Raw genomic sequence first — 26,875 nt, forward strand, 5'->3', positions numbered from 1 at the left:
CTAAGACTCAGGTAGCTATTCTCCTAAGGTACCATAGCAAACTTAAGAGACAGGATTTGAACTCAGATCCTCTCAGACTCTAGAGCCAATGTTCTTTCCACTGTACCACACTGACCTCAAGGAGATTTGTTTTTATGAGTTACATTTATTTATTTATTTATTTATTTATTTATTTATTTATTTATTTATTTATTTATTTATTTATTTATTTATTCACTTACTCACCTATTCATTCATTCATTCATTCATTTACCCCTTCATCTATTTATTTGTTTTTTGTTTGTTTGTTTGCGTGGCATTGGGGGTTAAGTGACTTGCCCAGGGTCACACAGCTAGTAAGTGTCAAGTGTCTGAGGCCGAATTTGAATTCAGGTACTCCTGAATCCAGGGCCAGCGCTTTAACCACTGCGCCATCTAGCTGCCCCCTATTTATTTATCTATCTATCTATCTATCTATCTATCTATCTATCTATTCATTCATGTGTTTGTTTGTTTGTTTATTTGCAGGGCAATGAGGGTTAGGTGATGTGCCCAAGGTCACACAGCCAGTAAGAGTCGAGTGTCTGAATCCAGATTTGAACTCAGGTCCTCCTGAATCCAGGGCTGGTGCTTTATCCACTGCACCTCCCTATGAGTTATATTTATGTAAAAAGAGTTTGGGAAGTGATTTCCTAATAGCAAGACATAAAAGAGATAAAAACTTTACAACTGTAAGCTACTAAGACAGACTACCCCTCAACTGACTTATATGGTACAGAAAGGAAAAGGAAAAACCCCAAACTATTCCTTTGAATCATCTACTGAATATGGAGTAGAAAACTGAATATACTAGTTGGTGCAGTGGCTAAAGTGCCACACCTAGAATCAGGAAGACGAGTTCAAATATGACCTCAGCCACTTACTAGCTGTGTGACCCTGGGTAAGGCACCTAATCCTGTTTGCCTCAGTTTCCTTATCTACAAGATGAGCTGGTGAAGGAAACGGCAAATCAATCAGGTATCCTGGCCAAGAAAACCCCAAATGGGTCCTGAAGAATCAGACTCGGCTGAAATGACTAAGCAACAAAAACTGAATATGGAAAGACTTTAAAAAAAAAAATTGTTGGATTTCTGGGAAGCCCCTGAGATTTGTCATTTAGTGATTCTAAATAAACTCTTATAAAAATTTTCCTCTTAAAACACATATTGACAGATTGAAGTTAGTAGAACCAGTGTTATATACACATTGACTAGGTACAGTGTGTCCCAAAAGTCTTAGTGCGGTCTAAATTGCATTAAGACTTTTGGGACACCCTGTATTTAAAAAGAAACGAGGGGCAGCTAGGTGGTGCAGTGGATAGAACACTGGCCCTGGATTCAGGAGGACCTGAGTTCAAATATGACCTCAGACACTTGACACTTACTAGCTGTGTGATCCTGGGCAAGTCACTTAACCCCAACTGCCTCACAAAAGAAAGAAAGAAAGAAAGAAAGAAAGAAAGAAAGAAAGAAAGAAATTAAATGAATGGAAAAGAGAAGCAGAGAAGAAAAAAGAGGAGGGGAATATAGGGGAGGAGAGATAAAGGGAGAGGAAAGGCAAAAGCAGCTAGGTGCTCAGTATATCCCATAGGGCTGTTGTGAGGATAAAATGGGATGATATTTGTAAAAAAAAAAAAATTGTAAACTTTAAAGCACTACCATCAATGTTATCTATTATTAAGATGGAGGAACATGGGGGAGGGTGGAGGAACTAGAAGAGGATAGAGAAACTTTTCATAAGATTCTACTTCCTTTTTTGTAAATCTATTTGATGGTTTATGATTTTTTAAATGCACATATGTCTCTATGCTTCATCCTACTCCACAAGTGCTAATTTTAGGTAGAAGTAGCCAGCAAACTGAAATACAGAACAGAGACATATGAAGTCTTGAAAGGGTCCCACCATTTTGAGAAAAGCAAAAAATCACTATTCTGGGAGCATTTCTACTTACAGTAAGTGGAATCAGACATATTAAGATTCATTGCTTTTTCTTGAATGATGACTGAAAATCTTTCACATTTGGACTTTCTAGAGTCATTTTTTTTCTCCTTTTTTTGGTTCCTAAAAAGGTAAATAAAAGTCCACACACAGGCTTTTAGTAAACTGTTTGTAATCATCATAGGAAAATTATTTGGTCAAATTGTAAACATCACCTGTTTTGCTTTCTACTTTGTTGTGGAAAAATGAGAGGAGTGGAATGTCTATATCTCTGCCCTGTCCATTCTACTCCCAATTAAGTAATTCAACAAGAAATTGTACCCTATGCCTTTTGACTTTCCAGAAAAATATTGGCTATACATTTAAAACCCTCTACAATGCTCCACAACAATAACATTGTAGGAAGAAGAAGGGAAGGAGGGAAGGAAGAAAAGAAAGAAGGAAGGAGGGAAGGAGGAAAGGAAAAGGAGAGGAGAGAAGGGGAGGGGAGGAGAGGAAGGAAATGAAAAGGAGGAGGGAAGGAAGGAAAAGAGGGAAGGATGAAGGGAGGGAAGAAGGGAGAGAAGGAGGAGGGGAGGGAGGGAGAAGAAGACTCTATAGACCAACCTAGAATTTTAAAATTAGGATGTTCATTTTATATATTTTTAGGAATTAAAACTTACGTAAGTTGAAGAATTGGCACATGCACCAGGATTATACATGCCCTTGTAAACCATCGATTGCTTACAATCCATAGACATTAGTAGAAAGAAAAAGAGACTGACAAAGAGGGTAGTGTGTGTGTGTGTGTGTGTGTGTGTGTGTGTGTGTGTGTGTTTTAAAATGAAGTTAGAAATACACTCCTAAGGATTTAGGAGTAATTTTACAGTAGTTACTTAAGATTTCAAAAAGCCAGCAGAGGGCACTAGACAGTAGAAGAAATCACATGTGAAGAAATAACTGTCCTACCTACTTTCAATCCCCCTAGAAGGGAGAATTAAGGGCTTGTTCTCACCCCTACTGTTCCCCTGGAATAGTAATTACTTAGTCCAATATCTGACCCAACCCCAGAGATGTAGAGCTCCTGTGTGCAGTCCAAAGGGACTGTATACCCGTTTCACACCATCCCGGGCTTTTCTTAGGGACCTTCTGTGGTTTCCTGGGATTGACTGAGCTGGGCTGGGTTGTTCGCCAACTGACCACTAAGTATGGAGTGTCAAACTGTCAGACTCTTCGATTCTCCTTTGCTAATTCATGTTCATCTTAAATTAACTGAGAAGAATCTCCTCCACCTCAATACTTAGCTCAAACACTGCCTTTTACATGAGGCCTTTCCTGATCCCCAACAATAAATAGGCTTCCTCCTTGACTACCTTTTGTGTAATAACCCTATACTTATTTGTATATTTATTCTATATATACTTATATATGCCCTTCTTCTTGTTGTTGTCAGTTTCCCCCATTAGAACTTAAGATGCCCGAGAATAGGAATTGTTTCATTCTTTGTCATTTGAATCCCCAGTGTCTGCCACAAAGAAGGTACTTAATAGATATCTGTTCATTCATTAATTAATTGATTGGATTGGATTGCCCATGGAGGGAAGCACTGACTGAAAGCACAAGGAGTGGATGGATTGTGGGGCAAGAAGCTTGGGGATGGACTATAGAACTGATGTTAGAGAAGGAGTTGGAGACAACCTGATCCTTACTTTTTTTTTTCATTTTAAGTTTTATTAATGCCTTTTAGATAAATGTTTTCTTTCTTCCTTGCTTCTCATTTCCTCTTTTCCTTTCTTTTTTATGCCCAAATCATTCCCCTCCCCCAAACACCCTACTTCTTAGCCATTGAACCCTCCCATATAATAAAGGAAAACATTTAAGCAAAACCAACAGGCGTAGTGATCTCATCAGACTGCACAGACCACATTCACCATGTGTAGGTCCCCTCAGAAGGTTCAGATAGCAAAGGAGCTGAGGACCGAATTCCCTGGTCAGGCTGGGTAATAAGGTAAGATGAAGCTGAGATAGATCATCATTTGCCCATTTGCTGTACCCTTTTGGTAATTCCCTCCCTGTAGGTAATTCCCTTTAATACCAGACCCTTTCCCTGCCCTCAGAACATTCTTTCCTCCTGAGTCACTTGTTTTCAAGCTCTTCATTCACTGTCTCCACCTCCTTCCTTTTGGGCATTTGCGTGTACTCTTCTTAAAGGAGAAAAGGCTGAGAAACACTGAACTGAGCCCAGGCCAACAGAGGACCTCCCTCTCCATCCTCTGAAGTAAGGCATGGCCAACAATCCAACTCTTTCATTTTAACATCAAACATAATCTTCCTACTTGGGAAAATGAGATTTAAAAAATATTTACTATAACTTCAAGAACAGTGTTCTCTGATTCCCCAAGTTCACATCAGAAATAATGGAGAAGGATAACAGAGTTTAGTTTATGGCCAGAAATTGACTTGCAAATGTCTTAAAAATAGCATCATCAGCATAGTTTCACATTAGACCATGTCCATATCAGACAAATCTAATCTTTTTTTGACTGAGTAAGGCTGTGTAAATCGAATGGCTAAATCTATGAGCTATATTAATGCTAGCTATTATTAGTGTGGTGGTGGTGGTGGTCATGATTTTGACTTTAAAAGTCAAACACAGGAATTCACATTTTAACCCAGAGGTGATAAAAAGCAACTAGAGTTGACTAAGAAAGGGAGTCACATAGTTAGATCTATGCTTAAGGGAAACCACTTTGGCAGCCCAATTCCTCTTAATTCCAATGTCTTCCCTCTGTTAATTATTTCCTATTTGTCCTGTACTTGCTTTGCATATATTTGTTTGCATGTTGTCTCCTCTGTTAGATTGTAAACTCCTTGAAGGCAGGGACTTTCATTTGCCTCTTTTTTGTACCTCCAGCACTTAGCACAGTGCCTGGTGCATAATCGTTTAACAAATGTTTATTGATTGATTTTCAGAAATTTGTAGGATAGACTGGAGTGGTGGGAGTCCCAAGACAGGGAAATCCATTGCAGCAGAAGGCTGCTGCAATGTTTCAGGTGTGAGGTGATGAACCAAGGAGGTAACTCTGTGAGGGGAGAGAAGAGGGTCACATTCCAGAAATAATGTGAAGGCAGAAAGGGCAAGACCATCTATAGCCATATGGAAAAAAAAATGTTCTACTTGGAGAGATGCAAATCAAACAATGCTGGGATAATACCTCATACCTATTAGCTTGGCTAACAGAACAGAAGGGAAAAATAACAAATATTGGAGGGGAATATTGGTAGGGAAAATGAGACATTAATACATTATTGATGGAGTTTGTGAACTGATTTGACCATTCTGTAGAGCAATTGAGAACTATGCCCAAAGGGGTATAAAATCAAGCATACTCTTTGACCAAGCAATACCACTACCAAGTCTGTATCCAAAAAGATATTTAAAAAAAGAAAAGAACCTATATGTACAAAAATATTTATAGCAGTTCTTTTCTAGTGGCAAAATATTGGAAACTGGGGCAGCTAGGTTGCGCAGTGGATAGAGCACCGGCCCTGGATTCAGGAATTACCTGAGTTCAAATCCGGAATCAGACACTTAACACTTACTAGCTGTGTGACCCTGGGCGAGTCACTTAATCCCAATTGCCTCACCAAAAAAAAAGAAAAGAAAAAAAAAGAAATGATGAGCAGGATGGTCTCAGAAAAACCTGGAAAGACTTACACGAGCTGATGCAAAGTGAAATGTACTATGTACAAAGTAACAGCAACATTGTAAGAAGATCTGCTGTGAGTGACTTAGTTATTCTCAGCTATACAATGACCAGAGAGAACTCTGAAGGACTTATGATGAAAAATGCTATTCATCCCCAGAAAAAGAACTGATGTTATCTGAATATAGATTGAAGCATAATTTTTTTTTACTTTAAAAAAAGGGCAAGGGGCAGCTAGATGGCGCAGTGGATAGAGTACCGGCCCTGGAGTCAGGAGTACCTGAGTTCAAATCCGGCCTCAGACACTTAACACTTACTAGCTGTGTGACCCTGGGCAAGTCACTTAACCCCAATTGCCTCACCAAAAAAAAAAAAGGGGGGGGGTCAAGACCTGGAAACTGATTGGATATGGAGGCTGAGGGAAGGGGAGGAGTCAAGGATGATGATGAGGTTGTAAGCCTGGAAGATCAGAATTTGGGGTGCCCTCAGCCAGAAGAAAGAAATCTTGGGGAAGGGAACAGCCTGGGAAGAGAGGTTCAGATTCTGATCTCAACCCTCAACATTTATAGTCTCTTGACTATCTGTAAGTGACTTCATTTCCCAAAGCAGTGGTTTCCTCATCTGTAAAAAGATAATGTTTGTAGTAATTACCCCACAGGGTTGTTGTGGGGAAAGCTGAGAATATTATATAGTGATGCCAACTGTTATCATGATTACTTCTGGCTTTACTAAATAGAGACATTCACTTAGAGTTCCATCTCTTTAAGATACTTGAAATAGCATTCTGCCCGAATGCAGGAGGGTAGATTTCAAGGTCACCTACTGCCCGAAGATGCTAGGATAGAAAATATTCATTCAAAACCCGTGTTTCTGAAAAGCTAGACTTAATTATTCAAAGTTACAGATTTTGGTTTCTTTCTTTTTAAAATTTAATTTAATTTTTTTTTTTGCTGGGCAATGTGGGTTAAGTGACTTGACCAGGGTCACACAACTAGTGTCAAGTGTCTGAGATTGGATTTGAACTTAGGTCATCCTGAATCCAGGGCTGGTGCTTCATCCACTGTGCCACCTAGCTACCCCCTTATTTCTTTCTAATAGGATGACAGTGATTCTTGTTGTTGAATCTGATGTTTTGTTTTGTTTTGTTTTGTGGGGCAATGAGGGTTAAGTGACTTGCCCAAGGTCACACAGCTAGTAAATATCAAGTGTCTTAGGTCAGATTTGAACTCAGGTCCTCCTGATTCCAAAGCCAGTGCTTTATCCACTATGCCACCTAGCTGCCCCGAATCTGATGTTTTAGCTTTTTAATGTCCATCACACACACACACACAGAAAGACAGAGACAGAAACAGAGACAGAGACACAGAGACAGAAACAGAGACACAGAGAGTTCAGTTTAAAGATCAGAACTAACCTGAGATCTCTGTCTCTATCCTGGTCCTTCTTCAGTAATAAATACTCTGTATGGTCTGAACTAGAAATTTGGAAAAGAAACAGTAATACGGCTCACTCACTGAACAGCTAACTAAAGCATCAGAGAAATATCCAAACTATATTAATAGGTGATAAAATATATGTACAAACAAATCTGAATCAAGAGGGTCTCTTCAATAAATAAAAAGATAGGGTGACTCAGTGAATAGGTATTATTAATACTAACATTCAAAAGTATGGCTCAGGATAGAGCACCAGCCCTGGAGTCAGGAGTACCTGAGTTCAAATCCGACCTCAGACACTTAACACTTACTAGCTGTGTTACCCTGGGCAAGTCACTTAACCCCAATTGCCTCACTTAAAAAAAAAAAAAAACAAACATATGGCTCAGCTGATGCTTGTCAAGCTGACTCTGAGTGAAGAGCCACCCCAGATGACACACATCTGTTTTTAGCCCAATTACCACCTTGCCACTTTTTAAAGGAAGTAACTCAATAGAAAGCTTGTGACATCAGCAGTCCATTCAAGGGTTGGAATGTTTTCTAACAGGAATCTTCAGTCTTTCAAACCTGGTCACCTGCCTCACCCCTGACCTTTCATTGGATAACTAAACTAAACTTTGGTATTAGTCCATGATGCATCATTAATTGGGTTTGAGGAGGTGTTCCTGGCTCAGTGGAAGACCCACACAAACAACAACGAACCCACCCATTATAATAATTTGATTGCCCTAATACATATTTCTAGAATGACAATGGGGATAACCTGAATTTAAAAATGTAAAGTCTTTCATTTTAAAATGACACCCACATTCTCTCTGGAATCACCTCAATACCAGCCAGTGTCTTGATCCTTTCACAGAAAAGGGGAAAGAAGGGGGCAGCTAGGTGGCGCAGTGGATAAAGCACCGGCCCTGGATTCAGGAGGACCTGAGTTCAAATCTGGCCTCAGACACTTGACGCTTACTAGCTGAGTGACCCTGGGCAAGTCACTTAACCCCCATTGCCCTGCCAAAAAAAGAAAAAAAAAAGAAAAGGGGAAAGAAACTTTGAAATATGACGTTCAAGGACATGTGTTCAAATGGCTGAGTTGAGAATAGAACCTCAGGCCTGATACCTTGAGATTTGCTATTACACAACTCCCTCCTCTCTGGTGATTCATGGGGCAAGTCCTTACCTTTCAGGGAGTTCATGACCAGAGTGCCAATCTTGCCTCAATACAGATTGCTCAATGCACTCCAAGCTTCCAGGATCATCGTCAGACTCCAGAGAAGAGAAGGCTCTCTGCACCCCAAAGCAAAATACATCAGTTTAAAGGACACTGACTCATTCTCATTGCTTCATGCCCTTTTTTTTCTGAATAACACTGACTCATCTGAATTTATAGGATCATGGGATTTAGAGCTGGGAGGCACCTTAGAGCTCATCTTATACAAGCCCCTAATCTTACAGGTGAGGAAACTGAGGACCAGAAAGACAAAGTGACTTGTTCAAGACCAATGCAGCTAGTTAAGTAGCTTAGGATTACTGATAAATAGAAATGGAAGGGAAGAGAATAAGCATTTCTTTCATACCTACTATGTGGCAGGCATTATGCTAAGTGTTTGCAAATATTATCTCATTTGATCCTTACGAAAACCCTGCATGGTGTGTGCTGTTTACTATCTTCTTTTTAAAGCTGAGGAAACTGAGGTAAACTAAGGTTGTGATTTGCCCAGAATCACACAGTTAATAAGTTCTGAGGCCTAATTTGAACTCAGGTCCTCCTATCTCCAGGACCAATGCTTTACCCATTGCACCACCTAGAAATTCTAAGATGCTGTTTTGATGCAAAAGTCATCCAGTCTGAAAAGGTATGGCAGGTAAGGCTCTGCTATGTTTCAAATGTCTTTATTGTTGTCAACCCTACCACTTCTGTTGAGAGGTACAAGATTTTCCTGTCACTGGAAATTCTTTCTGACATTTGACTTTTTGGAAAAAGTCTTGGCAAGGTCAGGAACCTCCACTCAAGTTCAACTCTGATGCCTCATGGGAATGGTTGGTCCTGTGTTCTCCAGGGTCAGACAAGCGGGCCACAAACTCTTATAGGTCTTGTCCAAATGTCCAAATGTAACCTGCAGGCTTTGGTCAGACTGCCAACTATGGACAAGCTAACTAAACACAGAAATATTTATCACTAGAGGGTTGGCTGCCAGGTGATGAATATTTTTTATAAGAAAATCAAACTCAAGAATTCTCTAATACAGGGGCAACTAGGTGGCGCAGTGGATAGAGCACCAGCCCTGGAGTCAGGAGTACCTGAGTTCAAATCCGGCCTCAGACACTTAACACTTACTAGCTGTGTGACCCTGGGCAAGTCACTTAACCCCAATTGCCTCACTAAAAAAAAATTTTTTTTAAAGAATTCTCTAATACAGCAAGGTCATCAAACTTATTTTAAAAAATAAGCAGTAGAGGGGGCAGCTAGGTGGTGCAGTGGATAAAGCACTGGCCTTGGATTCAGGAGAACCTGAGTTCAAATTGAGCCTCAGACACTTGATACTTACTAACCGTGTGACCCTGGGCAAGTCACTTAACCCTCATTGCCCCACAAAAAACAAACAAAAAATAAGCAGTAGGTTCTTAATAAATGTGGGAATACATTTTGAATTAAAAAAAAGAATTCTCTAATGCAGCAAAGGATCAGCGATTTTTTCAACACAAATATTACCTCCAACCACATGGTGATAAGTACCTTTCATCAATCAACCAAACAACAAGAATTTATTAAATGTTCATTATGTGCTCAGTGTTGAGGATATAAAGAAAGGCAAAATCAGTGCTTACCCTCAAGGAGCTTACATTCTAATAAGAAGAGTTTGAGTTCTATTAGAAGCTTATATTATCCATGCCTGACTTTCATTCATGTCCTCCCATAAATTTCCCACAGGATATCCATCTAACACATTAGGGGACTTCCTCAAATTCTCTTGACTTCAGGAGAATACCAATGGAGCCTATGGACTGTCCCTCAATTATCCTTTGTGTTTCATGACCAATCCATCTTCTTTTTAATGAATACATTTCTTTGATGACATCCTTTAAACCACATCTCCTATCATATTTCTTGTTTGTCATAGTTTGCTGCCTGTTCATGCCCACCATTTCCTTTCTACTGCCTTTTGAGTAATTCTCAATTTTAATCCTTCAGAGACTTTAACACTCCCCTGCTTGTAGGCACATAACATCATTGGAAGAATATTGGCATTAAAAATGGGAACTTTTAGGGGGCGGCTAGGTAGCGCAGTGGATAAAGCACTGGCCCTGGATTCAGGAGTACCTGAGTTCAAATCCGGCCTCAGATACTTGACACTTACTAGCTGTATTACCCTGGGCAAGTCACTTAACCCCCATTGACCTGCAAAAAAAAAAAGGGAACTTTTAAAGAGTTTTGCAATTTCCCAAAGGAAATCCAATCTACTTTCTTCCTCCTCATCAATCCTAGGCCCAGATCATTGTCTATTTGCAGCATCTGTTCAAGATATAGATACTGAGAGGTTCACCTTGAAACTGCATATCCCAATCTAGATAATAGATATGCTTCAATCATTTGATCTTTTCCTGTGTGTTTAGTCCAAATTCTTTTGAGTAATTGTGGCTGTCATCTGGGAAGTTCTTTAGTGTTCTGGGGTTACTACAATCAGCCCAGTATTATCCATAATGAGGATCATCTAGAGTACTTCACCAGCTCTAGGGACTCCCTCTTTGATATGGATTCCACAATGGATCTCCTCAATGACAGTGAAGGGATACATTTGACCCAACTGTTTTCTGCCTCCTTAATATTAGTAACCAGGAGGACATCAAACAGCGGGTCCCTGTTGTGTTTTTGTATAAAATATTACACAGGTAAATGCTGTAATTTGAAGAAATTGTTTGCATGGGACACACTTTGCTGTAAGAGAACCTTGAAGGCAATGTTTTGCTCTACAGAATCAAGTACTTTTTTTTATAGTAGGCAAGTTATAAACATGGTGAGATCTTGCATTGTGTATACCTTGGGAGGCAGCTTGGTACAATGGAAAGAGAAATCGTTTTTAAATGACTAGCACTGTATTCAAACCCTCCCTCCAATGATTAATACTTATAATGACTTTAGACAAGTCACTTCACCTTTCTGGGCCTCAGTTTCCTTATCTGGAAAACAAAAAGGTAAGACTAGATAATCTTTGAGGTTCCTTCTAGCCCTGTATCTATGAATCTTTCAATCATGCGTAAGCTAGTAAAAATGTATCTGCAATAGAATATTCTCTTGCAAAAATCTGCCTGCTGCCTTCTAATCCCTTCATCCAAGATGTCTTCGATGCATGTGTAGGTTATTCTCATAAAATGTTATATGGATGGAAAAATATCCTTTACCTATTTTGCTTTTTCATTCTTCTAGCTTTGATTCATTTGATTTTTGTTCTTTAAAAAAAAAAAAAAGGCAATGATCTGACTACACAGAGATGGCCAATTCAGGAATGATGCTTCCTTGAATAACAAGTCACATCCTATTTGCTAAAATGGAAACAATGTCCTTCTATTGTGATGTTATTCATTGCCCACCATCTCTCAGGTCTTTACTCAATTAAAGTATTCATCATGTATAGATGTGAAGCTTCTGTGTAATACAAAAGTGTTCAGTTTCTCTCGTTCCTCACATCTGAGTTGCCTTTCCCAACATATTTGTCACTGTACTCACACTTTAAATTGAAGCCCCCCAAATATCCAAGCCTACTAAATTTGGAGGGTCTTATCTGGTTGTCTTAGAATTTCTCTATCTCCTCATCATCTGTGACAGATGGTGTAAAAGCGGAAATGATTTTCATAAGGGAGGGGTCTTTTTCCATATATTGATCATGAGCACACCAGTATGAGGTGACCAAATATCCCACGACATGATATGTCTTGACAACCCACTGAACTACCTTGATTTGCCTGACTTTAGATTCCATTTGAGGAAAAGTAAAAGAAGTGCAATTAGTCAAAGGCTCTTCCAATTACTCCTCCTCCAGGGAGAATGGTAATAGTGGCTGCTGTGTCTCCTGGGAGATGACCAGGAAGCTATACCTCAGATGGAGATGGTGGCCCATTCATTCTTGTGACTCTTGTCCTTACCCTCCCAAAAGTTCAAAACGGAGAGTCCACACAGTGTGCCAGAAGCCTTCCTTGCGTTCTCTCAACATATCAAAGTGTAACAGAGAAGCCCTCTGGTTGTCCCCCGCCCCATCATCCCTTTTTCTTGCCGAATAACATCAGACAATCCTCTAATTGCATTCTTTATTCTTTTTCATCTGTGTGACTCTGTTCATTATGTATTGCAGCCTGTTGACACCCACTGCACCTCTCTCTGTTTTCCTCTGTGCGATGCTTATTTCATTCATTCTTTGTCTTTTTATTAATTCCTTGTCTTGCTACGATACAGTGACAGCAGTAAAATGTTACTAAAAGGTAAGCCTTTGCTTTCATGGGAAGCTTGAAGTAATTAAAAGAGTTTTGCAATTTTCTGGAATCAATTCAGCCTGCTATCCTTTTCTTCCCCTGCCCCATATTCTTCACTTATTTTGAAGCCCAATTCTCTGTCCATTTTCTGTACCATTTGTCCCAAATACATACACATTTTGTTGGACAGGTTAATTGGCTTCTTCATCTATTTGATCTTTCCTGTGTGGGTAAACAGGTCAAACTCCTTTTAGTGAGTAGAGATCTCTTTCAAGAGGCTCTGGAAAGTTCTGAGACCTGTTGCAATCAGGATATATAAATAGGACCATCTGGAAGACCTCACCATTTCCAAGTCATCCCTCTTTGACCTGGACTCTGTGCTGGATCTCCTTCATCCCAGTGGCAAATACTTTTGATGAGCATACATCTCCATGTCTTATAAATTATGTGATGTTTATTATCAGAGGGTCAAGGAAAAGGGTTACTTCTGTTCTTATATATTCTAAAGAATCTTGAAATAGTTTGATGTGTGGATGGGAGACACCTTGTTATAAAAGGGTCTATAAAGATGCCTTTTTTTTCTGAATCAAATACTTTGTAATAAAAAAAAATAGGGGCAGCTAGTTGGCACAGTGGATAGAGCACCAGCCCTGGAGTCAGGAGTACCTGAGTTCAAATCTGGCCTCAGACACTTAACACTTACTAGCTGTGTGGCCCTGGGCAAGTCACTTAACCCCAACTGCCTTACCAAAAAAACAAAAACAAAAACAAAACAAACAAACAAAAGTACAGTGGGATCTTCTAATATCTACAATTTTCAGTTAATAGTGAAAGGATAAAAATGTCATTCCTGGTTGCATATCACTTTTGAATAAGCTTACTTGTTTCCTTACTAATTCCTTGAAGATGTCCTCAATTCGTAGATAGATGACTCATAAAAATGTTGTGTATCTGGAAGAGTATTCTAAACTGTCCTCTTTTTCAGTATTAATAAAGTTCAAGATTTCTCCCACACCTTCTGTATCTTGCCCTCCAGCTCTGAGCTCCTCTATATAGACTTGATCCTGTCCAGATGCTTTTTCTATCTTTGTTCTCTTTAGTGCTATTTTCTACCTTCTCCATGAGCATATCTGGGGCTGTGATTTTAGTGTCCAAGTGGCATGGTTTCCCCATCCTTGATGGAGAAAACAGCTTGTTAAAATGATGTTTGTAAATCTTTTCTGTGTGTCTTCTGTTGGTAGCCCTCCTTCCATTTTCACCTTTGAATACCCTTGGGATGATTGCTTAGTTGGTTTTCTTGCCAACCTATTTATCAACTGGTTTTACCCTTGATTGATTCTGTCTGCTTTATGAGATGAACTCTTTATTCTCTTTTTTTTTTTTTTGTGAGGCAATTGGGGTTAAGTGATTTGCCCACAGTCACACAGCTAGTAAGTGTTAAGTGTCTGAGGCTGGATTTGAACTCAGGTCTTCCTGAATCCAGGGCCAGTGCTCTATCCACTGTGCCACCTAGCTGCCCCTGAAATCTTTATTCTTTAACCTTCTTTGTGAAGTTTTATAAACAAATTTATATTTTAACCTACTGTTGCCTTTGGCAAACCATCTCTCTCTGATATATAAGTAAGATTTTTGCTGATCAAGAAGCTTTCTGGGATATTTTAGTCTCCTTGCTGAGGCAATTAATTTACATTTTTCTGTTCTTCATTACTCATTTTTTATTAGACTTTTGTTATTAATGCTGATTTAAGTTAGAAACTTGAGGGTTTCATTTTCAGTATTTCTAGTTGGTCTAGCTGCTTGGAGAATGAACTGTGCTTTATGAAATTCACCTCTGAAATGTTGAAAAATGAAAAAATAGCAATGAGTGGTGCAAGTCGTTAAGCCTGCCTGTTGCTAATGTCCTCATCGGATAACTGAAAGACGCCAGTTTTTCAGTTCTCAATGCTTGTATAGGCTATTCTCATAACCCACCTATTTTTAGTGCCATGGGGCACTAGAAACACTTCATATCTATCTATCTATCTGTCTATCTGTCTATCTATCTGTCTGTCTGTCTGTCTATCTATCTATCTGTCTGTCTGTCTGTCTGTCTGTCTGTCTATCTATCTATCTGTCTGTCTGTCTGTCTGTCTGTCTGTCTGTCTGTCTGTCGTCTGTCTCTCTGTCTCTCTGTCTATCTATCTGCATGGTCAGAAGGGAGAAGTGTGAGGCAGTGTAGTGTGATGCAAAGAATGATGAATTTAGAATCAGAAGACCTTGACTCAAATGGCATCTCTGTCACTTGCTACACATTTGGCCTTCAACAAGACACTGAACACTTCCTTGGGCTTTTCTTTCCTCATCTATAAGTAAAATGAGAGAGAAGAATTTGATGACCTAAAAGGTGCCTCCCAACTGTAAGACTATGGTTCTATAACTCCATGACCCCTGAGGTCCCTTTTCCAATTATATGAATCTGTGACTAAATGATCCTAATTACACTAACTTCAAATTCATATTCCCCCAAACCAGTTGTAGTTACAGAGTCAGTTTGGACAGAAGGCAATCAAAACAAGTTGAGAACAATTGATCATCTTCCCACTAACCACTCTCCTACCATTAAATCTGATGAGAGCTTCATCGCCAGCTGATTTGTCTCCAACCTAGACAGTGTTACAACTTCTTCCTTGGAAGCCAGCTTTGAAGCATCTTCACCAAAAGCAACATCTCTCCTGGGTAACCCTAGGTAGCTAATAGAAAAACATTTGGAATTGTGTTACTGGTAGCTCCTATAGAAAATGGTGGTCAGTCCTTAACGGGCCCTGAGAGTCCAGCCCATCCTTTGGAATCTCTGCCTTTAACTCCTGCTTCACTAATACCTCTGAAGGCTTTATGGCTTCATTATTGAATCCAGAGTGTCTGAAATGCAAGGAGACTCTGGTTCTCTTGAGATTATAAAGGGGCTGGCCTGATGTTACACTTCACCGGGAAGGTGGGGGGGGGTAACACTTTCATTCCCACTAGACAGACAAGATGCCAGAGTTTCCCTCCCTGAGGGAAAGAGAAACCCTGGGTCCCAGACCAAAATCCTGACTCCCATTCATATGTCCTTTTCAAGTTTACAAAGTGCTTTCCTCTTAACAACTGGAAGATAGGGAGTAAGGTTCAGAAGGGTCAAAGGACATGCTCAGGATGACAAAAGAGTCAAGTGTGATTAGCCAACTTCCCGGGGTGTTTTGGAGATATTTGTAAAGTGCTTAACACATAGTAGGTGCTTAATAAATGTTTATTCTCTTTCCCTTTGCTTGTGACATTTCCAAGGTACAGATGACTTCAGACAGACCATCCATGTTTCTTCAATTTAGAATATGTGCGAAAAATTTTTACTTTGACAACTTGGAGCCTCTCTCTATACTAGGGAAATACTATTTGAGGAAGTGGGTCTCCATCTGAGCTATTCTCAACCTCCGCAGCTGAGGAACGAAATACTCACACTTGTGGATAGAGTTCGCAAAGGAAATCTTGTGACAGTGTCTCCTGGATCTTTACTGGAATCGTTTCTTTGTTATTAATACTCTCATCCTTTCCCTTGAGAGAAGGGATGAGAGAGTTTCCTTGATCTTGTTTTCTATGGTCAAGAAGCTTTATTTCATGCTCAGATTTTTCTGAAGGATCATATCCATTTTCTTGTATTGGAACCTGAAAAAATAATAATAACTCTTAATCGTTGAATCGATAGACTCTCCAAAGTTGGAAGGCTAAATAAACAAAGTCAATTGGAGAACTCCAGAATTAGGACTGTTTGTGTGACAAAATCAGAGCTTCTTAAGTGCTAACCAAAAGCCATACAACTTCTAAATTTTAATCCAAGACTGTATTGTTAAATATAAAAAATGAATGGTGACTTTAAACTATCTCTGCAGGCAAATTAGAAAAAGAAAATGGGTTGAGATTAAAATAGGACAGTCTGAAGGACTGGCACCCTTAAAATGTAAAAAGCCCCAGAGGAAGACCTCCAGAATGTTGGGTAATTTATGAGAGAACATGGACAAGAATCACACAAGATGGGAAGGAATGGATAGGTTGATACCTGTGCCTGTGAAGGAAGTACCCACATCAGTGAAATCAGAAAGCCACTGAAGAAGTATCCAATTGATTCAAGACTCCTAATTCCAACTTAAACTAAAATTTTCAGATAATTGAAGCAAAAGGGTGGGGGAGGAAATGATGAAATAAGCAATTGAAGCAATTAAATCACTCTAATTCTCCATTTCATTTTGCATCAATGGCTACAGTCTCAGAGGAAAGAACTGAGAAAATGAAAGATCAAAGGGAGATTCTTGGGAAATTACATTTCACTCTGACTCTTTGTCTGTTTAGAAGATAAAGAATCATCCTTGAGTAGCTGGGATTGACATATACACAGAGTCCCTCTAATAGGGTTTCCTCAGTGGAAAGGCTAAGGATGTGCTCTGCCCATGTATTTTTTTCCCTACACAAATTTAATTCTATTGTAAAAAAAAAATTTTTTTCTAGGAAACTTCCACAAGAAAACTTGTTGCTATTCTTCCTGGGGGAGAATAGCCTTTTCATTGGTATTTCATCTGCATGAGCTGGCTTTGATCTCATACATGGGCTTTTTGAAGACAAATATTTGAAATAATTTCCAAGACTCCAAAATGGTTCCGTTTTAGACAAAATGATTCATGGGATATTTGAAAGTTAAGGTCTCATCAGAAAGAAATAAAATAAACTACAGCAATTCCATAAATTAAGATCTTACAACATATAAAAATAATTTTCCTAGTAGCAAATTGCACAATAAATTGCTGGATTACCTCATTTGGGAGTGGACATAGTGCAAAGTCCAAGACATCCATAGTATCAGAGGAACATGCAAGGAAAGAACTGGATGTGCTTTCATCAATTTTTTCTTTGACATTTTCAAGGATCATTTCAACCTTGAAGATTTCACCTTCAACTTTTCTAAAAAAGTAAGAAAACAAACATCATTGTTATATTATATTACACTGTGTGATATAATTAAATCTGATGTAGCCTTAAAGTCTGTATATGGAGTATTCTAATTAATAAAAGCAGCTTATGGATATCACACAGGTTTTGTCATAGTTCACATAGGTATTGCATATCTGTAGAAAGAAATGACCATTCCCTGAATAGGGCCCTATTTGTAGTCCTGTTACAAAGATCAGTGCTCCAGTCTTTGCTCCAGTCTCCACCACTTATTAGCTAACAAGTCACTTAATCTTTCTGGGTCTCAATTGCTTAATTTGTAAAATGAGGATAATAATATCCTATCTGCCTGAAGGTAGGAAGCTGGATCAGATTCTTAGGTAGATAAATTTTTAACTCTAAGACCTATGATTGTCTGACAAATAATTTGTTAGCTTAAAACTGTACCTTTATCATAAATGTCCACAGCAGGACAATATCAAATGAACCTGGGCTCCTGACATGAAATGTAAGACTGGACAATTCACAATTATGAAATGAAGCACCTTAGCTCTTACCAACATTAAAGATAGTAATACACTAAAATAATTTTAGTGCAAACATCAAATAATGATGAAAACACAAGTTCCAAGACTCTATGAGTATGTGCATTTGTATGTATGTGCACATAGTACGTGTGTCTGTGTCTGAATAATATACATTACATTTATTTGTGTGTGAGTTATATTTATTCTAGTTAATGTCAAATTCACAAATCCAGGTGCTGTTTACATGCCTATTTATGAGAGGTTGTTATTGTTGAGTTGTTTCAGTCGTGTCCAACTCTTCATGTCCCTATCTGGGGTTTTCTTGGCAAAGACACTGGAGTGGTTTGCCATTTCTTTCACCAGCTCATTTTACAAATAAGAAAACTGAGGCAAACAGGGATAAGTGATTTATGAAGGATAACCATTTGTTCATTTAGATAAGACTCTACCTTTTGATTACTGTTATTAACTGTTGTAAACAAAATTGAATGAGATGGAACTCTACTCTCGAATGTAAGATAAATGAAAGTCAAACAGACTTGTAAAATCCAAAAATATCTTTTACATAAGGGGAGGAGGGAATGGCTTTAATAATGTAGACTAGTTTATTTAAAGCAGACAAAAGAATAGGAATGGTGAATAGGGGAAAGAATATGTAACCAGGAGTCAGAACACCCTGGGTTTTAGTCCTTCTGCCATTTATTATGTGACCTTGAATAAGTTATTTTAAATTTAATCTCTCTAAGCCTCAGTTTTTTCTTTTGTAAAATGGTCTCTTACCTATAATGGAAGCATTTATTTCCAGCCCCACCCCAGTACTTGCCCACTAATCCATCTCATAGTTGCAAGATACCCCAATATATGAGGTAAAGAACAAAAGTTCTGAGTGAAGACTCACTTATTACTTTGTCTCCATAAAAAGTATACTTTAAAAATTGGAGACAGTCTGGAGAGAGTTAAAAGTCAAGAAATTCAGGCCATGAACAAGTATAATAGAATCTTTGTTGCTGTTTGCTGCCCCCAGTTCTGGGAATACTCAGATAAGAAATATCTCACAGACCCCCAGCCTAAGAATATGAAGGCAAGCTCTTGTCTCAGTGCTGTGAGGGATAACTTTTCAAGGTCAGCCTGGGATATGAGCCAGAATCCACCTGACTCCTTTCCTTTTCTCTCTCCTTCACCACCTCAACCAATTATCATGCCAAAAGATCTTCAAGTATTTGAGGCAACAAACAGATAGCACACCAGTCATTGTCCTAACTATCCTCTCGAATCCCTGGGAAGTGAGGAAACTAGTTAAGCCTCCCCCACCCAAGTCATAGAACTCTTTCTGTATGTAGAAGAAAAACTGGGAAGCAACTTAGCTGCTGCCATCCTGTGAAATGGGTCTTCCACAGTTGTGCTTCTTTGGGAGCTAGGTTACCAGATGATATAGAAAAGTACCTCTCTTTAACAAGGAAACATTGAAATAGCCAGAAGCCATTTACTTAACTTCACTGTCCCTGGTCATTTGCAACTCCAAATATCTTTCATTAAACTTTACTGGAACATGTAAGTTTGGGTCAGACTTATCTTTGATTTCATTGGTATGCTGACAGATTTACTACAATACCATCCATTTGGACAGTATTTGGACAGCTACTGATAGTGGAAACAGACAAGAGAAACCAATGACTTCACCAGGCTCTAAAAATATGTAAGTCTGAGATCAGGGACTCTTGTTGGCCTTTCTTTGTATTCCCACCACTTAGTCTAGCAAATAGTAGGTGCCTAATAAATGCTTATTGACAACCACCTCACAGGATTATGGTCAGACTGAGATAAAATAATGTACTAGACAATGCTTAGGTAACTATACAATTTTAGAAAAAATATGAGGGGGAATATGATGACAGATGGAAAATATATATGTATGTGACATATACAAATTGATCTTTAGAAAAAGGAGAATATGGATCCAATACTTTGAGGGTGCTCCATTCTGAGCCTCCCCTGACCACAGCCAGGTCAAACTTTGCAAAAGTAAAAGCATCCTGTTCTCCTATTGGCCACTCCTGGGTCAAAGCAACTTCAGAGAAAGAGCATAAGGAGACTGTGTTCAAGACTTCCCTTGCACAGCCCTACCATTAGCTTAGTCATTGGGTGAACCCTGTCTCTTTTTCTGCCCTTTTGTAAAAGCTTCTTTTGAACATGGGTTGTTATTGTGTTGGAAACCCTGTGATTTATGCTGGTGCTGAATGCGGTCTAGTTGCAACTAGGTTGTAAATAGGGCATTATGTTATCTGTGGACTTTTCTTCTGGGAAGAGCTGTCTCTTCTTAAAAGGACTCCTCAAATAACTAGAATTCATAGAGAAATAAATATATTATTCAATGACTTTTAATTATTGCAGTGAACATATGCATTAGGTTTTTGTTTTGTTTTGTTTTTCAAATTAAAAACAAACCAAGGAATGATCAATGCCAAGACATAATCCTTTGTTTTCTAGCCAGCTAGCAGTGGCATGGAATTCAAGGTTTAACTGCTTTTTAAGGTTTAAAATTTCACCTCAAAATTTTAAGGTTTAAAAGAAAATGTCCAAGGATGCTAGTAATCAATTTTTAGAATGAAATTATTTTTATATCCAAGATGTCTTTGTTGTTAAAAAAATAGTTGTTAATTGCAAGTGTTGAATGTAAAGATTTAACTTACTGAATGACTTCTTTTAGTATATACCAGGAAATTCCTTGGATATAATTGTAGCTTCTAGTTCTAGCTCATATTTCTCTTTTGTATGTTGGTGGAAGGATATTGCATAGTGGATCATGCCAGTTTCACATTCAATATGTATTTAGGCCAAAGTCTTTCAAGCCAACTGAAACCAAAAGACAATCATTTGGCCTGAAGTCTTAAAAATTTGCTCTTTGCCCAAGGTTTCAGACACAGAGACTGGTTTCCCTTTCTTACTCCCCCACCCCTTATATTTCCCTTCCAACTTATCACTTTGGACTTTGTTGTGGATGAGAACAGAGAAAGGGAGAAAAGGAGACAATGAGAAGAGTAAGAGAAAGGAAAAAATAATGAGAAGAATATAAGAGAAGGAAAGAGAGTAAGGAAAGAGTGAAGGGAATCTCCAAAATTTGCTTTTGCAATTGCTCAGGAGTGAGGAGAAAACTGAAGTTGTTATCCTTTCCTCTATACAACACAACCCAATAAAAAACATGAAACATTATTCCTCATTTTAACTAAGATCAAATGTCATGAAATATGACAAAATTCAGTATAGCAGAGGCTGAAAGACGGTAGCCAATATTTTTTTCTCATATAGCCTCATATAGGCTCTCTTTTACTCATAGATAGTAGCCTTAATCAAAGAAGAGATATTCCAAAATTCCAGGTGGGACAAGTTTTTCTTAACCCAAACCAGAAGAATGACCAAGAACTGGGCCAACAGCTGTACTATACTATAATCCAATGGAATCTATTTGCTCTAAATATATCTGACCTTTCTGGATCAAACTCTCCAAATGCTATAGATTTTTTATCATGGTTCTGTAAAATTTGATGCTTCTCTTTGGTGGACAAATAGCTCTGCTCCAGCACATCAAGGTAACCCTTCAATTTCTTCAGTACCTGTAGCAATCAAATCCAATCACATAAAGTTAAAACTTCACTAATTCTTTTTTTCCTAATTTCCCTTCCCTCAAAATTTAAATGACCTAATGTCCAAAGATTCATAATAGTATGCTCTACAGAGCAGTTTTCCAAGTGGGATTCAGAGACCCTTTCAAGGGGTCCATGAAGTCAAAAGTATTTTCTTAATAATACTAAGATGTCTTGATTTCTAATACAGTAAATAACAATAGATATTTACCATCATAAATAAATGTTCTTTGGGGAAAGGGGTCTTCAGTAATTTTTAAGAGTAAAAATGAAAAAAAGAGTAAAAAGGAATCTTGAGACTAGTCAGCCAGCAAACATTCATTAAGTGCCTACTATATGCCATGTACTATGCTAAGTTCTGGGGCCACAGATACCAAGAGGAAAGAAAGTCCCTGCCCTCAAGGAGCTTATAATCTATTTAGAGAAGACAGCACACAAAAGATGAAAAATTGGGGAGAGGGAGATAGACTAGAAGTAGTCCAAAAGGAGCATAGCTGAGCAGGAAATGAAGAGATGGCTGATTTGGAGAAGAGTTCTCTACTCTACCCTTTTTTTAGAGGGATTCCAGGAGCAGAGGGTACTTATGAGATGTAAGAACCAAGAACAATGTGATCTTGAAGGATGTTAAGGTTTCTTGAGATAATTTGAAGTCCAAAGGAGTGTAGTCATTCAGACATGAAGACCAAAAAATATGAGAGGGGCAGCTAGTTGGCGCAGTGGATAAGCACCGGCCCTGGATTCAGGAGTACCTGAGTTCAAATCCGGCCTCAGACACTTACTAGCTGTGTGACCCTGGGCAAGTCACTTAACCCCAATTGCCTCACCAAAACAAAACAAAAAAACAAAAAAAATATGAGAATTGATTCTCTACAGTATTTTGAATTCCAATTTAACAAACATTTATTAAATATTAGGTTCACAAAGATTTAACAATATATAATCTCATTATTTGAGCTTACACTTTAGTAAGGCAAAAAAAAAAAAAACCACTATGATCATCACCAGAGGTCTTAGAGGGAGTCTAATTAGACAAAGGGTCCAGGTGTGATTCTATTATGTTTGGAGGACCTCAGAAAGAAGAATGGATGAATGAAGAACAAAAATGCACTGGGAGGAGGGGAAAGGAGAAAAAGAATGGTGAAAATTATCTTACATATACACATAGTTGGATATAGTAATTCATCTTACCTAACAGGGAAGGAGAAGGGAAAGGCATTAAGACAGGGTGGGGAAATAAGAGGGAAAGAAGATTAAGGAGGCAGTGGTCAGAAACAAAACACTCTTAAAGAGGGAACAGGGCAAAAAGTGAAGGAAAAGCATAAGAGAATAGAATATGGAGAAATACAGTTAGCAATTATAGCCATGAATATTTTTTTGGTGAGGCAATTGGTGTTCCCAGGGTCACATAGCTAGTAAGTGTTAAGTGTCTGAGGCTGGATTTCAACTCAGGTCCTCCTGACTTCAGGGCTGGTGCTCTAACCACTGCACCACCTAGCTGCCCCCATAGCTGTGAATATTAATGGAATGAACTCATCCATAAAATGGAAGATAGCAGAAATGGATTAGAAATCAAATTTGAACAATATGTCATTTACAAGAAACATACTTGAAACAAAAAGATACACATAGAATTAAAATAATAGGTTGGAACAAAATCTATTGTGTTTTGGCAGTAGTTAAAAAAAAAAAGCAAGGATAGCAATCATTATCTTAAACAAAGCAAAAGTAAAAAATAGACCTAAATAAAAGAGATAAATAGGGAAACAACATTTGCTAAAAGGTACCATAGACCAGTGCTGTAAAAATCAAATAGAAATAGATCTCTGAGGAACCAATAATGACTTAGAAAACCACAAATTAACATACTGTATTGTATTTTAATTTATTTTGTTAACATTTTCTTATTACATTATAATCTAGTTTGGGTCATACTGGGAGTTTTACAAGGCTGCTTGCAGCCTACAAGCTGCAAGTTTGACACCTCTGCCATGGACAATAAATAAATATTAATACTGAACATACACACACACATATGTAACTGATGTAACATGTAAATTCTTTAAAGAAAATTTAAATGAGTTATAGGAAGAAATAGACAGTAAAAGTATATAATATTGAAGGATCTCAATTAATCACTTTCAGGCTACATAAATTTAATCACAAAATAAACAAGAAAGAAATTGAGGAGGTGAATAGGATTTTATAAAAGTTAGATATGAAAGTCCTCTGGAGAATATTGAATAGGATTAGAAAAGAGCATACCTATTTTTCATATGTACATGGTACCTTCACAAAAAACACCATTACAGCAATAAATTTCACAAATAAATGGAAAAAAGAAATATTAAATGCATCTTTTTTGGACATAATGCAATAAAAGTTACATTCAGCACAGATTAAAAATTAATTGGCTGTGTGACCCTGGGCAAGTCACTTAACCCCAATTGCCTCAACAAAAAAAAATTAATTGGAAACTAAATAACTTAATTCTATAGAATGAGTCAAAGAATAAATCATAGAAATAATAATTTCATTAAAGATAATGACAACAATTAGATAAAATATAAAAATTTGTTGGATACAGCCAAAGTGGTACTTAGGGGGAAATCTGCATCTCTCATTGCTTACATCAATAAGAGAGAAAAAAGCAGATCAACATAAGAGATGTGCAACTAAAAAACCCTAGAAAATAACAAAGTTGAAACCTTCCAATTAGACACCAAAGTAGAAATCTTGAAAATCAAAATAGAGATTAACAAAGTTGAAAGTAAAAAGAAGATTGAACTAGTAAATAAAAGACCTGGTTTTATGTTGAAAACAATAAAATAGACAAATCTTTGGCTAATTTGGTTTTTAAAAAATAAAAGCAAATCACCAGTAACAAAAATTAAAAAGGTGAATTCACAACCAATGATGAAGAAATAAAAGCAATTATTAGGAGCTTTTTACCCAGCTATATGACAATCTAAATGAAATGGATAAATAGTCACAAAAATATAAATTGTTCAGATTAACAACATAAAATAAAATACTTAAATAACTCTACCTTAGAAAGATATATTGGACCAGCCACAAATGAATTCCGAAAGGGGGAAAAAAAAGAACTGCAGGACCATGTGGATTTACAAGCAAATCCTACCAAATATTTGAAGAACTATTAATTCCAGTATTACACAAACCATTTTAAAAATAGATAAAGAAGCATCCCTACCAAATTCCTTCTCTGACACAAATGTGGTCTTGATACTAAATGAAACAGAAAGAAAACTACAGACCAATTTCCTAGATGAATATTGTTGCAAAATTTTTAAGTAAAACATTTGTAAGGTGATTAGAGCAATATATCACAAAAAATCATATACCATCACCAGGAATGCAGAGCAAGTTCAATATTTGGAAAATTATAAGCAAAATTGAACAGATTAATAGCAAAAATCATATGATTATTTCAATAGACACTCCAAAAAATATTTTGAAAAAAATTCAACAACCATTTCTGATTTTAAAAAATAATACACTGCGGGCAGCAAGGTAGCACATTGGATAAAGTACCGGCCCTGGATTCAGGAGGACCTGAGTTCAAATCCAGCCTCAACCACTTGACACTTACTAGCTGTGTGACCCTGGACAAGTCATTGCCCTGCCCAAAAAACAAACAACAACAACAAAAAATAATACACTGGAAAGTATAGGAATAAGTGGAGCTTTCCTTAAAATTAGAAGTAGTATCTATCTAACACAAGCCAGAAGTCTTTCCAGTAAAATCAGAGGTGAAACAAGGATGTCCATTATCATCATTACCATTTGATATTGTGTTATCCTATTGTATAGCAATAGGCTAAAAAGGGGGGGGGGTTGAAGGAATAAGCACAGTCAAAGAGGGAAAAAAACTATCACTTTTAGTAGATGATATGATGGTTTACTTAAAGACCTCTAAAGAGTCATCTAAAAAACTAATCAAAACAATGAAGAACTTCAGCAAAGTTGAATGATATAAAATAAACTCATACAAATCACCAGCATTTGTGCATATTACGAACAAAACAGGAGGAAGAGATACAAAGAGAAATTCCATTTGAAATAATCACAATCATATAAAATACGTGGGAGTGTACCTGTCAAGACATACACAGGAACTATATGAACATAATTATAAGATGTAGGAAAACAGGTCTCTAATGCACTGTTGGGTAAACTGGTCCAACCATTCTGGAGAGTAACTTTGAACTATGCCCCCCAAAACTATTAAACTGTACTTACTCCAGCAATATATTACTTCCAGTTCTATTCCCCAAAGAGATCAAAGACAGAGGAAGTGGACCCATATGTACAAAAATATTTATAGCAGCTCTTTTTTTGTAGTGGCAAAGAATTAGAAATTGAGAGGATGACCGTCAATTGGGGAATGGCTAAACAATTTATTTATGTGAACATGAGAGAATATTATTGTGCTATAAGAAATTACAAAGGAGATGGTTTCAGAGAAATAGGAAGATGTCTATGAACTGATATAAAGTGAGTGAGCAGAACCAGGAGAACAGTTTATATAGAAACAGTAATTTTTTTTTTTTTGCGGGTCAATGAGGGTTAAGTGACTTGCTCAAGGTCACACAGCTAGTAAGTGTCACATGTCTGAGGCTGGATTTGAACTCAGGTCCTCCTGAATCCAAGGCCAGTGCTCTATCCACTGTGCCACCTAGATGCCCTCAATAATAGTTATTTTTTTATAAACACAACAAAACTGTAACTCTGATCAACACAAGGATTAACCACAATGCTAAATATCTCATGAAGAAATATGCTATCTACCTCCAGAAAAAGAACTGGTGAACTCAGAATGCAGATTGAAGCCTACTTTTTTCTCTTTTCTTTTTGGACATGGTTAACGTGGGCATTTCTTTTGCATGATTATACATATTTATACAGGGCTTTGTTTTTTCTTGTCTTCTCAATGGATTGGAGGGAGGGAGAGAATTCAGAACTGAAAATAAAATAAAATCGAGTTGTTTTTAATGAAAAGCAAATATACAAATACCTAAAATATAAATGCCTAGGAGAGATTTGAGAAAAGATCTATAATTCTATGATTTATAGCTGTGGGGATCAAGGAATGCTTCAGGGAAGAGGTGAGACCTGAACAAGGTCTTAAAAGAAGGAATGGATTATGACAGGAGGAGATGGAAGAGTAGGACGAAAGTTAAGGAAAAAGAACATTC

The 26,875-nt window shown here is 37.7% G+C and overlaps 1 protein-coding gene across 1 annotated transcript in view; it reads right to left on the reverse strand.

The window, feature by feature from the left end:
* AKNAD1 (AKNA domain containing 1) overlaps window positions 1-26,875 on the reverse strand; it is a 51,583-nt gene that overhangs the window by 14,892 nt on the left and 9,816 nt on the right. Inside the window, exons 5-11 of the mRNA XM_043999944.1 lie at window positions 21,502-21,629; window positions 17,356-17,503; window positions 16,011-16,216; window positions 15,135-15,267; window positions 8,253-8,359; window positions 7,057-7,116; window positions 1,970-2,079 (exon numbers count right to left, since the gene is read on the reverse strand). Of these exons, the coding sequence (XP_043855879.1) occupies window positions 1,970-2,079; window positions 7,057-7,116; window positions 8,253-8,359; window positions 15,135-15,267; window positions 16,011-16,216; window positions 17,356-17,503; window positions 21,502-21,629 (892 nt within the window). The remainder of the gene's footprint in view (window positions 1-1,969; window positions 2,080-7,056; window positions 7,117-8,252; window positions 8,360-15,134; window positions 15,268-16,010; window positions 16,217-17,355; window positions 17,504-21,501; window positions 21,630-26,875) is intronic.

This window comes from Dromiciops gliroides, chromosome 4 (genome assembly GCF_019393635.1).
Source record: "Dromiciops gliroides isolate mDroGli1 chromosome 4, mDroGli1.pri, whole genome shotgun sequence".
NCBI classification, from domain to species: domain Eukaryota; kingdom Metazoa; phylum Chordata; class Mammalia; order Microbiotheria; family Microbiotheriidae; genus Dromiciops; species Dromiciops gliroides.